This window comes from Salminus brasiliensis, chromosome 10 (genome assembly GCF_030463535.1).
Source record: "Salminus brasiliensis chromosome 10, fSalBra1.hap2, whole genome shotgun sequence".
NCBI lineage: Eukaryota > Metazoa > Chordata > Actinopteri > Characiformes > Bryconidae > Salminus > Salminus brasiliensis.
Window position 1 is genome coordinate 31,298,371 of NC_132887.1, and position 14,218 is coordinate 31,312,588.

The following is a 14,218-nucleotide window of genomic DNA, read 5'->3' on the forward strand; positions in this document are numbered from 1 at the left end:
GGCACCACCGGGAGTGTGTGATCATGAAATAACAGCACGGCTGTGATAAGGAAAAAGAACATAGCATTTAATAGGTCTTAATATTAGCGTTTCCATCCGCTGAATTATAGCACCTTAACAAGCAGCTTGTTGCCACATCACAGTGACGAACTCCACTCACTGCACAGCCTGCAGGTCCTTCTCCAGCTCCTTACACAGACCAACTAATCAAACCACATCTCCCACAATTCTTTTCTCCTCAGTTTGTTTGTTGTTAGTGTGTATCCTTGTCTTAATCCAAGTTAAGGTTCATTTTAGATTGTTCTTGGTTTATTTTACTCAGGGCATTTCCGTCACTTCTTGGTTAATTATATGATTTATGTCACAGCGTTCGGCGGAGTGATACAGTATTTGTGGCGGAATAACAGCACAGGTAGAAGAGCTTGCATGGCTGGAACTTAGTGTAAATATAAACGTGAATATACTACACTGACGTTTTACTGCTTGCTTGATTTCCACCCCCTCCCTTATATACAGTTAAGGTGTTTGTTTAGTTTAGTTTATTAGATTTACTATGTCAGGGACCTATGCAGTTTTACAGCTATTGGAACTATTTTCTGACCTCTGTTTAGTATTGTGAAAAAACATGCAACATTTTGTTACTGTGCATTTAAGACCTGAACGTATTACTTACAGTGTAAATATTGAACATGTGACCAATTTTCTAAGTAAATATATTTTATATTTTATTAAACGAGGATGGACATTTCAGCAAGACAATAATCCCAAACACACAGCCAAGGAAACTCTCCACTAATTTCAGAGAAAGAAAATAAAGAATGCTAGGATGGCTACTAGTACTATATCTGTTGTGTAATATGTATAAGTATATGTAATATGTACACCATGCTTGAGGGTTTGTATTGCAACCATTTCACTGGTAGATGGAACAGGTGTCATTAAATACAAGCTAATTCTGAAAGCAAACATCACACCATCTGTTAAAAAAAAAAAGTCAAAATAAAAAAAGCTGAAGATGGCTTCTACAGCAGGACACTAATCCTAAACACACCTTAAGATCCACAATGGACAACCTCAAGAGGTGCAAGCTGGAGGTTTTTGCTATGGCCTTCAGAATCCCCCGACCTAAACACCATCGGAAATCTGTAGATAGACCTAAAAAGAAAAAGCAAGACAGCCTTAAGATCTCAGAACTAAAAGCCTGTTGAAAGGAAGAATGATCGAAATCTCTCAAACGAGAAATGAAAGACGTTTATCTGGCTACAAAAAGTGTCAATCATAGTCATTCATCTTTTGAAACATGCCACTGTATAATAAAATTATTATTTATTTATTTATTTATTTATTTTTTACTTCTAGAACATTATTCAGCGTATTATGCGTTTTTATTTTATTAATTAATTATTATTATTTTATTATTTTTGGTTAGGTGATCTTAAGGTCAACTTCCATGTTGGTATTTATTGTATTATTATTATTTATTATTATTATTATTATTTATTCATTCCCTGTTTTTGCTATTTTTGCCCCCATAGTTTTTTTTTCTGAGACACTGACCTTATTACTATCCCCTCGTTCCCCGTCCCCCTGTCCCTCCATCCCCCCTCACTGCGCTCTCTCAGATTACCATCAGCAGCTCTGAGGAAACGTGTAAACGTGTTCTTTCACCCATTCATACTGGAGTGTGTCCGGGCCTGGCTGAACTACAGTGTGTGTGTGTGTGTGTAGGAGAGAGAGAGAGAGAGACTGACTGTGTGTGTGTGTGTGTGTGGAAGTGGGGAGAAGTTCCCTCTGCATCTCATCAACACTTCTACAGAGTTGTGTTTCAGAGCAAACCCTTCATTTCTCCGCGTTTGACTTGCACGTCCGGACGGAGGGAAATAAGTCGTTTCTCGACACTGTGTGGAAATGCTGGAATTCATTTTTTGGGAAGATATGAACAACTAACGTCAGCTAATGCTATTATTTTCGCTAGCTCTCGTCGTAGCTTCTGCGTGCAACATTACGGCGAGCTAGCTAACAGTTAGCTAGCTGGCTAGCTAATCCGTTTACTTCCATCAGTCCGAGTAACCTGCTCACTCAGCTCGGTCGGTGCAGCGAACGACCCACAGACGACCGTCCTCCCGGCCTCTGGATCCAGAGCCCGGCGGTTTTAAGCGCACTTTGAGGAAACTTGTGGACTAGAGATTTGATATTCACACTCGGAGCTATTTGTAGCGGAGGCCCTTAGCCGCAAATTAGCCACCGGAGCATCTGTGGCCGGCTGCGTTAGCAGCTAGCAAGCGAGCAGGCGAGCAAGCAGGGCTGCGTGTTTCTGCCGCTAAAGTTCCTCGGCTTTCTTTCCGACATGCCTGCGATGTTAGAAAAGGGCCCCGCCGAGATATCGGGCAAGAGGAGAGGCAGAAACTCTGTTAACAACCCGGCCAAAAGTTTTACTTCAAACGGGAACAGTAACAATTCGTGGGAGGAAGGAAGTTCGGGCTCCTCAAGTGATGACGAGCATGGTAAGTCGTGGTGGTGGTAGCCTCGGTCATTCGCGAGAACTTCACACACTTAAGTTGTCTTTATACTGTGTGCCTGATCCGCTTTTTTTTCTGTTATAAGGTGCAGGCGGGATGCGAGTGGGTCCTCAGTACCAGGCAGTCGTCCCGGATTATGATCCCGGTGGGTGGAAATTCACTTCTCTGAGCTCGAATGACAGAACAGCTCAGGGGCTGTGGTAGCCTCAAACACAGCCCGTTGTTCAGAGAGTTTCTCCAGTTGGAGCAGCCTCAGAAAACGTGATCCTAGCTGTTCGTTCATTCCCTTCGTTTACGTTAATGAACTGTACTTTTGACCCAGATCGTCCAGAATAGGTGTCTGTATTAATGCCCTGTTTAATTGGGGATTAAAACAAACAAACAAACAAAAAAAAAGCACAAGTTTGATCTTCAGTGCTTTCTGGCCATGTTCTGACTTGCTTGATTAAGACCTTCATTTGTGATCATCATTTTAAGATCTTTCATTAGGTTTAACATCATTAAGAGAGGAGTGTGGGGGAATACTGCAGCTGTAGTGTACAGTTCTCTTAAACAGGGGTGAATGAGAGCATCAATGATTAGAAACCCATTTAGATCACTTGCGTTCAAAGAGCTACAAGACCAAGTGGGTTAGACTTGCTAGCAGAGGGCCACAGGGTGTAATGCACTTGTGCTTCCCTTGACTGCTGTTGTTGCTGCGCCCTTGATAAAGACATGACTTGTCTCCCCTACCCCGGTGTGATATGCATCAGACGTAGCATGCAGAATGTTGTATGGACTATCCCCCCTCCCCAAGTAATTAATTTGCTTTTTTTCCTTATCAGAGGTAGCAAAGGCAAGCCAAGAGAGGGAGCACTTGGGAATGCTGGTATGGATCCCCAGCCAGAACCTGGCAGAGGCGAAATGTGAGTTATTTATGGGAACGTTTGTGTTGAATTTGAATTCCAGTTTGTCACCAGTAATCATGTTCTATAAACGTTATTCTGGCATTCGTCCTTTACGTTGTGACACAATTTCAGGATGGGCCGATGGACACGCTTCAAAATAACCGGGGATAAAATCAGTTTACCTTGACTTCTGTTGAAAGTGCTGAAGATCTTTTCCTACTCTAGTGCAGTTGCCATTTTGGAGATCGACACATTATATATTTGTATATATATCTATATGTAAATAGGTTTTAGTAGTTACCATGGGTATATTTTCATATTTTAGGCTATACTGTTTCTGTGTGTTTTGGTGAACCATCACTCAGCAACCAGAATTATTATTGGTTGAATTACTAACACCATTAATTGTCACCTGCTTCATTAAGTTTAGTACTGATGTGTTGGTTGGTTCAGTGATTGGTTGTCTCTCTTTTTTTCCTTTCAGTGGACGAGTATATTGCAATAGCCAAAGAGAAACATGGCTACAATATGGAGCAGGTACATTTTTGTTCTTGCTCTATTCATTAGGAAGCATTCTGATGGGTATAAATAGGGCTGGGCGATATAGTAAAATATTATATTACAATATTTAAAGACATTTTTGTGATACTGGATATTTATTACAATACATGTGATTACAGACTGTATACACCAGTAGCATCAGATTCTTAAAATATACTGTTCAGATATGTATATATTCACCATCTGCTGCTCTTCATCTTACTAATTACACTGTTGGTAATGAAACCTGCAGTTGATCAGTGTTCTTTAAGCAATTACATTATCCTCAATATGCTTAGAAAAGCTAATTGTCTGTTTTAATACGATAAAATATTGTCATATTGCCCAGCCCTAGGTATAAATGACATGCTTTCCTTCAGATTTTTGTTGCCTCATGAATAAACACCTGCATGCAAGTGTACTGTTGGAGACTGTAATCCATATGTTGGCCCACACAATTTGTGTTAGGTGGGCTTTAGACATTTACAACTGGACAGTTTCTGACCACAGAGTCTGCCTCAATGGCTGGATATTTCTGGGTGGTGGACCTCTCTTAACCTCTCAGTGATGGGGGGGGGCACTACTGTGCCTAAAACAGCTGTATTAGCACCGAACACAATACCATGTTATTGTTGCTGCTGTGCTGAGAATGGTCCACCACATAGGCAATATGTGGTTAACAGCACATTGTGGTCAGAAACAGAGCAGTGATGAATGAGGCAGAGGGTGACTGATAAGTATGTGTGACAATAAATGGGCTACCGTCTGTACAGCCATACCATGGACTTTCGAGGTACGTAGGCCTCAAAGTGGCCTTTACATGAAGTGTATTGCTGAGTACTGTAATCATGATTTCACTAGAAAGTATCTCTTTAATAGGCATTGGGCATGCTCTTCTGGCACAAACACAACATAGAAAAGTCTTTGGCAGACCTGCCCAACTTTACCCCTTTCCCAGATGAGTGGACAGTGGAGGACAAAGTGCTGTTTGAACAGGGGTTCAGCTTTCACGGCAAGACTTTCCATCGCATACAGCAGATGGTGAGCCACCAGGGACCATTACAGCACTACACATTTAGGAAAAAAGGAACATTCCTGGATGTCCTTACACTGTAGGCAGCCAGAGGATATGCTGAAATTCAAATCACTGACATCTTGAAAATGACCACAGAACTGATATCCAATATTTTGCATAAAAATATCAAAATGCCAACATAAATGAAAACATGAAGTTTATTAGCCAAGTTAGCGATTTTTGAGAGGAGTATGTCTACACAGCTGTGAATAAAGATGATAGGTTCAATACTGTCATTGCACAAAATGATTAGATTCTTTTTTTCATTTCTTTCTGAGCAGCTTCCAGATAAATCTATTGCAAGCCTGGTTAGATTTTATTACTCATGGAAGAAAACGCGCAGTAAAACCAGCGTCATGGACCGGCACGCACGTAAACAGAAGCGAGAACGCGAGGAGAGGTCAGCCACTCAATCACATTTTGCATTATCTTTATATATTATGCTTATTTAAATTAATAACATAAAACAAATATTTTTAGAAAAAGGTCTCAGGAAGAGTACTGTTTTTCATTGTAGTGATGAAGAAGCTGAGGAGACCAGCTGCACCCCTCCAGCTGATGCGGAACCTGAGGTGAACAAGGAGGAAAAAAAAGAGGTAGATTTAAATTAGCATATTTTTGCTCTGTGAATTCATACCTTTTTTTCCTTAATACAGAAATATCTTCTTGTCTGTTGGACTCAGAAACTCGCAGGAAAATAAAGATAGTGTGACTGTGGGGATAAGTTTTTGATTTTGTTCCCATAGATTTGGGTTGCGTACCTGATGAACGAGACAGAAAAAAGATAGAATGATGTGGGTGACGTCTTGTTTTACCATTTCCTTTTTTTCTGGGAACTGAATTTGGTAACCATGTGTGATTCTTTAGACAGATGTGTGTTTTTATTACCAGAATCCACACAGTAGTAAACCCATTCTGAACTCCGTTTAATGGCCAAACACACAGTACATACATGCTTTGACTCAGACAAAAATGCTCCTTGTAATGACTTTGTCCACATTAGTTGATAAGGCCGCTTTTACCTGCTGTGTTAACACTATATTTAGGGTGCTGCATCACTTGGAGCCATAATTTTCACAAACCTCATTCTCTCAGTAGAAACAAGTGGAAATGAGCACAGATTAGGGTTTATGTTCATTCAGTATTTCCATGAGTGCATGTTCCATACCATGACATTTTTTATTAACCAGTCCAAAAACTAGAAGAGATTTTTGAGGGTAGCACGTAGACCCTTGAGAAGAAAAGTAGGTCTGTGTTTTTTTTTTTTTTTTTTGTTTTTTTTTTTTTTTTTTTTAAACATCTAATTATATTTTGAGAAAACTAAAAGTGACACATTAATTATAGCATGTATTGTGAATAGTGAATTGAAACTGCATTTAGAAAACATCCCAAACACATCTAATGGGGATTAGATATGATATTGGTTGAACCCACTCTTTAAAGGAATCCACAGCACAGTTTTTGAATGCTTTGATACTTTTTACAAGAACCCAATTCCCAATTTTTAAGATCTTTCTCCCACTCCTAAAGATAAACTAACCTACAGCTGGGTATTTTTAAGACCATGTGTGTCTAAACTAGCAACCTACTGAACTTATTTTTAACATCATTTCAGCCAGCAAATGTCACAGACAAGCCAATGCACGTGAAGAAAGAGGTGCAGGGTCTGACTGGGCGGAACCTCCACCGGGCGAAGAGGAAGCCACCCAAAGGCATGCACCTGAACCAGAGCGACGTGACGGCCATGTCAAGCAGCGGTTCTGCAGCAACCAGTGTTCTGAGGCAACTGGACATGGAGCTCATCACCATTAAACGTCAGGTTAGGACTTTGATGATTGTTAATTTCAGTTTGTACATTTAAATATGTTTAATGGGCATGAGTGAGTACATGCACACAATGTATAAAGTGAAAGTATACAAAGTATAAAAATGTGAAACTTCTCTACAGATCCAGAGCATTAAACAAAACAACAGTGCCCTGAGAGAAGCACTGGATACAGGAGTGGAGGAATTCCGGCCTTCTGAGGTAATCAGTCCATCAAGATTTAGTCTAAACTTATCTTACAACTATTTTTTAAAACCTAGTTAATTCTATGAAGCATTATTTTATTTTATGTGGAGTGGTAAAACAAAGCTTGATGTTGAATAATTATTTATTTATTTGTTTTTACATAGGACTTTTTGTTTGCATACTTTATGAAACCAAACGTTTAAACAACCAGTAAAAGCCAGTCATAAATAGTTATTATCATTAAACAGACATTTAATGGATCTTTTACATTTACAGCACTTTGTTTCCATGTAGTGTTTTTATTTATTTTTTGGTTCTGAAACCAAAAGTTGAGTTTAAGCAGCTTGTTTAAAGGTTTAGTAGCTTTTTACACAGAGATGTGAACTTGTCACTGCCCTGAAAATGTGAATTTTAGCTGTTTGGTAGAGCTTAGCAAGATTATGCTTCCCCATTTGCATGTTTTTGCATTGTCACAATTTTTATTGAGTATTTAGTATCAAGTTGGTATTGGTACTCCGTATTGGCAGATACTGGCAGATGGAGCTTTGCTGTTTAAACATCATTTTTGCGTATGTATTCTCTCAGTGTCTTAAGGCATTTGACATCAAACATTTTGAGTTAATATGCCCCTGCTAAAACAGTATGCTCAGGATAGCATTTTAGTCATTTTTGTTTTTGAAGCACTTTTGTCGTTTTGCATTTGTGTGGAGACATTTTCTAATGGAGAAAAAAAAGGTCTGGAAATGTGCAGATGGAGCAGGGGTGGACAACAGGGGCCAGAGTCCAGCATAGGTTGCTTGCTTTCACTGCTCTTACAGACCTACTAAGCCTGGCAGTTATCAGGTTATCAGCAGAAAAATTGCTCCTCTGAACTGAAAACATAGTAGAACTGAACAAGACACTGGACAGAATACTGGCTCAGTCTTTTTCTAATGCTTCTCCGTACTGAGTAGATGCTTTGTCTAATATTAGCATGTTGTGCTTGTAGGTGAATCAGAAATTCAATACACGTTGGACTACAGAGGAGCAGCTTCTTGCAGTACAAGGTATATTTTTTACCAACCCTGAATGAAAATGTCTAAAATGTCCTGAAGTAAATGAAGCCCATCTGAACACTATATAATACCAAGACCAGTTAGTTTAATTGGGGTCAGAATATAGCAATTTAATTGCATTTTTGTCTGAAGCTGTTTCCCCCCCCATTGCTTTTCTCAGCCATAAGGAAATATGGAAGAGATTTCCAAGCCATATCTGATGTCATTGGCAATAAATCAGTCGTTCAAGTGAAGAACTTCTTTGTAAACTACCGGCGGCGCTTCAATCTGGACGAGGTGTTGCAGGAATGGGAAGCTGAGCATGGTGTGGAAGGCTCCAAAAGCTCAGAGGAAGAGAAGATGGAAGTGTCGTCTGAGGAGGGCACCACCACCCCCGTACCACCAGAGGATCAGAAGGAGGTCTGAGGATCTTACACTAAGGCTCTAGACTATTCATAGGAATTACACCAATAGCTGTGTTAAACAATGGTTGTCTGAATGAACTATATTTGATGTGTTAAAGGGGATTCGCCACTTATCCTTACTTAGTCATGTTACTTAAAAAAAAAAAAAAAATGTTGGCTGTCTGTGATGAACCATGAACCTTTCGTTAGATGACATTAGCTGAAGAAGGAGTAGTCGTTTGAATAACAGGTTGTTCTTCTGTTCAGGAACCTACACCTACAGAAACACAAACGCCCTCAGCCTCTTGAGTGCCCACAGGATGACCAGATGACCTCTCCTAACCCTGAGCGCAATCCAGTTGATGTTACTGCTGTGCTGAAGAGGCACCAGGGCTTCTGTGGCACCCAGTGTAGCTGCTTCACACCAACCATTCCTACTCTTCTGTCCTAGCCTCTGCTCCCTCAACCTAGCTGAACCCCAGGACTCTGGCATTTACCGCCAAACAGAACTGCAGACCTCACCAGGCCTGACCAAGGAATAAGGATCGTCTTTATTTTACCTGATGTCTGCCAGCACAGATGGGCAGTGGTGCTTCAAGCACTACGTTCACTTAACCTTCATAAACGTTGAGGATGTAGATGGATTCTGTCATCTTTTATGAACGTCCGTCCTAGCTTCACTATACCTTGTTTCATGGTCCTGAGCAGCCTGTGTGAAAAGGTGCTTATTGAAGTTGCCTGATTTTTCTTCTCACCTGTTTTAACTCCCCGCAAATGGACTTTCACAGACCAACCTCCCCATACTTCACTCCAGTGTACCAAAATCTTAACAGCTGTTCTTTTTGGGGGGAGTTTTTTTTTTTTGTCAATTTACAAAGCAATCAGATTAAGGATGTGTTGTAATTTTAAATGACTGTCAACAGTTTATCATGAATCTATTTATTTGCTTAATGGAGCGATAATGTTTCCAATGATGAAAGAAACTGTATTGAAGGGGAAATCGGAAATTTTGATTACCCGTCCCGTTTTCCCATAAAATGGAAAGTCGGGTGAATAATCTTTTATCGCTTAAGTTATTGCGTTATATGAAACGATGTAAACAGCCCGTGTCAACATTCTGTTGTCAACTGGATAGCAGCGCTATGGAAATGGGATCATCTTTTCAGTTTAGGAAGCGTGAAGTGTGTCTGCAATGCAATGCAATCAAGTGAGCGCCCTTTCGTAAAACCAAACAACCGCAAAGTCGAGGAAGGATTTACTGCCTTCTTCCTTTTCTTCTTCAGTCTGACTTGCTCTCTCTAGTACCTCCACAATAATAATGCTGAGTTTTCGTTGTGGAGCTCATGACAGCATTTAGGGGTGTAGTAATGATACGCTCATATTAGATTAGGTTTCTGATTGGTGCTAGTTGCTTAAAAACCTTGACGCAGTTTCATTATATATAATAAATAGGATGCCTGTTAATTAAAAAAGCCCAGATATATAAATCTTAATGTATGTATGTTTTGATGCACCCCTTCTGCAAACATAAGTTTGTCTTCTGCTCCAAGACTTGAGCTGAATCATGAACCGTTGACTGGTTCTCAACAGTCGCTCTCAAACTCAAGAGGTCCCAGGCCATCCAGATTGTTTTGCTTTAATTCATCTTCCAACTCTTAGAACTACAGCAACAACAAAAAAACCTGCCTGTTTGAGAACAAACAGGACGTATTAATTAAATCCTGTAGATGCGAAGCAGATGCAGGTGTCAGAACTGCCCTTCAGGTTCAGGGGTTCAGTTTATTGCAAGCTACATTCTTGGGCCCATTTATAAATACGGTGATCCAGAATTCTTATGAAAAAGAAAAGCTTTCAAATAAAGTAATGCATGAAAGGAATACACCAGTATTTTCAGCCTAATCTTTTGTGAAAATGTGCGCGCTCGCTGAGTCGGTGAGCCAGTGAGCTTCAATGTGCCCTTCGATTACAAGCGTGCTTTGAAGCTGCAGCTCTTTAATAATAATAATGAAAAAAACAGTACAAGGAAACACACGGAAATTGTCTGTGGTATTCTATCGTGTGCTATATGTAAAGGGTTGATTTGGCTGAGAAATGCTAGGGTATCCTGTAAGGGTATATGTTTTATATTAGACCACTGAATATGCTCCCTCCTCCCTTAAATATGAAGTTATATATTAAAAGTTATATATGATTATGGCAAAAGAAATTTATATATATAATGTCTGTCCGTGGAGATTTCTTAACTAGGGCTGTTGACTATATATTGAAGTGAAAACTACCTTCTTTTTTTGGGGTGAATGTTTTTCCCTAGGGTTTTAAAATGATCTGTGCCCATTTCTTGCATTTACAGGCAATAATTTGGCAAGTCTAGGCCCAATTTTGAAGAGATGTCAACCATGGATGCCAGTTGTTCCACATTTTTGTAAAAGCTCTGCCTTTACATGCAAGCTACTGGTGGTTGGACACGAGCCGTTAAGTAGAACCTGAGATCATCCATTTTCTCCTTTCACTTTGATTTTCTTACTGTACCAGGATTCTTCCTGTGGGTAGGTTATTTTGAAACTCTCTCTAAATCGGTGCACGTGCATGTGTGCGCGTGTGCTTGTGTGAGTGTGCGTGTTGTATTGCCATTACATTCTTTTCCCATGTATAATCAGTTTGTCACAATAGCCACATAATAAACCAATGGAATTCATTCATTCCATGTATTGTTTTTTTTGTTTTGTTTTGTTTTTTTTAATGATCTGTGTGCACTCCTGATCCCCCAAGCCCCCCCACCCCACACACACAAGTTCTTTCACTTGTCAAACGTGTGTAATGCTTAGCCTTTTTTAAAAACCCGATTTTCAGCCCAATCTTAGTCATTTCCAGTTTCCACTCACTAGCTAGGACTCGCCCTATCGCACAGTGCCACCAGTGCAAGAAGAGTGAAAGCTAGCATCCTCAGAGTCATACGAAGAACTATTGCTAATGCGATGTCATCGGACAGCTGGTGACATCGTTACATCAGATAACGAGACGCCCACACTGACTAGCATCTGTGAGACTCCTGGGATTAAACCGTGATCTGCTGATGATTAGGCCTTGGGTCATTTGTTTCAGGAATCCACATCAATTATATGTAAATGTGGATCACCTGGTCTTTCCTAACAATGATTGTAGACAAGTTGTAGCCCTGAACAAGCTGATTACCGTCTAAGACCTTGGTAAAAGTTCTCAATGCTCAAATCCCCTGCAGTGCCTGAACTTTTGCATGGTGCTTTTATGCCTTTTTGGAGATCAGTTCATCTTCTACTTACTTAACTTTTAGCACTGTAACAAAAGTTTTCACCTGGCTTCCAAACATTTTTGCATGCTACTGTAACTTCCAGGCCTGAATATTTAACCCCAGTCAGTGCTCTTGGGTTGAGCCAATGCTATACTTTGCACTATAAGCCGCTGGCTGAATTAGTTATTTACATCAAAGACAAAAATACTGTATATTTCATTGTTTTTATGAAAATATTTAATTTCCAGTTAAATGATGGGATTTCAGTCATACAGTCCGGGCCATACATATCAGTGGATCTGAAGCATTTGAAGTGTGTCTTTTTTTTTTAGCTTTAATTTCAGTGCTTTAAACAAACATTAATCTTTAGGATTTAAAGCCATTTATGTAGTTCCTCTGTTTTCACAGGCTAAAAGTAATTGGACCGGTAAGTGATGTGAAGTTTCATGGTCAGTTGTGGCCTGTTTCCTCCCCCTTTCATAACAAACAAAGAGCATAAAAGATCTGGAGTTGATGCCAAGTGCCGAGTTGATGCCAATTTGTATCTGGTAGCTGTTAATGGGAACTATGTGGAGGTAATGCAAGCAAGGGAGGCCATCGTTAGGCTGAAAAAAAACTAAAGCAACAGATCACAGAGATACAGTGGCAGAAACTTGAGAAACAGAGTGGCCTAATGAACAGATTTGTACAATAAACAGAAGAGATGCGCGGGCGACCTCTGCAACACCAAAAATCTAGAAGTAGATAATCCCAGAACCCTTTTACAACATCTATTAAGTCGAGAACAGTCTTGAGGAGGTAGGTGTATCACTTACTTCGAAATGCAAACCACTGCTAACACTCGAGAACCAAAAGCCCAGACTAGACTGGTGGATAGGGTTCAAGGTACTGCCTGGTTCAAGATTCGAGGAGCAAGATTCTTCGGTCAGGTGAAACCCAGATTATTTTGAGTACGGCGAAGAAAAGAAGCGGTTAATGTCACCTGTCAAACATGGTGGAGGCAGGTCTGGTGATAGAAGAAGCAGTATGGGAAGTTCATAGAGATTCTTAATGTAACGACAGGGATATGTTCTTGAATGGCAGTCAGGCACCTGACCTCAATCTTAATTGAGGAATACCTTCCAGATACTGAATACAAAACTGAAGGGAGAACGACCCACAAACAAGCGGCGAATGAAGGCGGTTGCACTAAAGGCCTGGTAAAGCATCTACAGGGGAGAAACTTCAGTACAAAGGCGTTAGACCTACTCCTTATATTCATAATCAGGTTGGCTTATGTGATTACTTTTAATGTAGAGACTGGAGACTGTGATGAAGACTGTAATACCAAAACTTGCAAAATTGCAATATTTTACTTAAACCCCTTGAATTAAGGCGGGATGTCTACTCAACAATCACACCTGGATTGCTTCACTTATACAAAATTGTGTCGCTGTCCAAATACTTATGGACTTGAACGTAAATTGTTTAAATGAGTAATCCGAAGTAGGGGCGGTGGAAGTTAAAACAGTGCTAAATGTTTACATGAACAAGCCTGAGCAATATGATGCTCTTTATTGTTATTGTAATACATCACATTTTATTACAGTTTGCTTGAGTCATGTGACATTGCCTGTACTTCTGGAGCCATGACTGCCTGTTTGATTACAGAGAGCATATAGAGTCCTGATAACTGGATTTAGTGCTGTGCAGTGTGTAAAATATTAAATACAACCATTTGTACTGTTGTTTTTTTTTATATGCCAGCTCTGTTTTGGGGTTATTTTAATGATATTTTTTACATATTTATTTGAGGTTTGTGGTCCTGAGTCAGATCAGCAGAATGCTGCTTCACACATACAGAAGTATTGCAAAGCGTTATCATGACTTGCAAAATTCTACTGTGCGCATGTATCGTTCGCAAACTGTGGTCACTAAAAAATGTCCAGTCAACTGTTTGGAATGAACAGACCTTGGGATGACTTGTGAGACTGAGATGAAGCGAGTCTTGCTTTATGAGGGTGTTGATGCTGCTGGTAAGACTGGATTTACAACATTTAGTAGCCCTGCAGAGGTTAAAGGCTCAGTAAGTTACTCCTAGAAAAGGCCACATGGCCATCAGACCTGTTTAGCCCCTCCGTCCTCCCGCCCCCCCGTCAGCTAAACAAAAACAGTCTGTTAGAAACTTGTTTGACAAGTGTAGAGATTTGTATTGATTTTAAAAGGTTATGTAGATAGACGTACATTAGAAAGCAAGAAAGATCAAATTAAAGGCTTTTTAACCGAGTTGGCCTATTGAAGCCACATTCGTCCTTAACTGGCTTCCAGAATTGTAGGTTTGAGGTAATTAAAGGGGAATTACACCGATGTTCCACATTCCTATACTGTTGATATGTAAGCGAGGTGATTCAGAGGGATGTGATTGAAAGCAGTGTTTTAGGCATTTCTGTGTAATTTCTTTACAGTGGGGTAATATCTATCTATCTATCTATTCTAAAATG

General features: G+C 40.0%; 1 protein-coding gene across 1 annotated transcript; it reads left to right on the forward strand.

Annotated features, from left to right (window-relative positions):
* The first annotated feature begins 1,645 nt into the window (after positions 1–1,645).
* On the forward strand, positions 1,646–11,165 carry rcor1 (REST corepressor 1). Its single transcript, XM_072689806.1, has 12 exons — positions 1,646–2,504; positions 2,605–2,664; positions 3,344–3,424; positions 3,891–3,943; positions 4,826–4,987; positions 5,303–5,421; positions 5,539–5,617; positions 6,637–6,840; positions 6,970–7,047; positions 8,021–8,078; positions 8,248–8,486; positions 8,738–11,165. Exons 1-12 carry the CDS (start codon positions 2,348–2,350, stop codon positions 8,777–8,779), a joined length of 1,332 nt encoding a protein of 443 aa, XP_072545907.1. The 5' UTR covers positions 1,646–2,347; the 3' UTR covers positions 8,780–11,165.
* Positions 11,166–14,218: the final 3,053 nt, after the last annotated feature.

Bases quoted from the DNA above. Each gene is read 5' to 3' on its own strand.
- rcor1 (XM_072689806.1), top strand. From the start codon at position 2,348: ATGCCTGCGATGTTAGAAAAGGGCCCCGCCGAGATATCGGGCAAGAGG. The intron at 3,425-3,890 runs GTGAGTTATTTA...TTTTCCTTTCAG, and splicing joins GAACCTGGCAGAGGCGAAAT to TGGACGAGTATATTGCAATA. The intron at 5,422-5,538 runs GTCAGCCACTCA...TTTTCATTGTAG, and splicing joins AAGCGAGAACGCGAGGAGAG to TGATGAAGAAGCTGAGGAGA.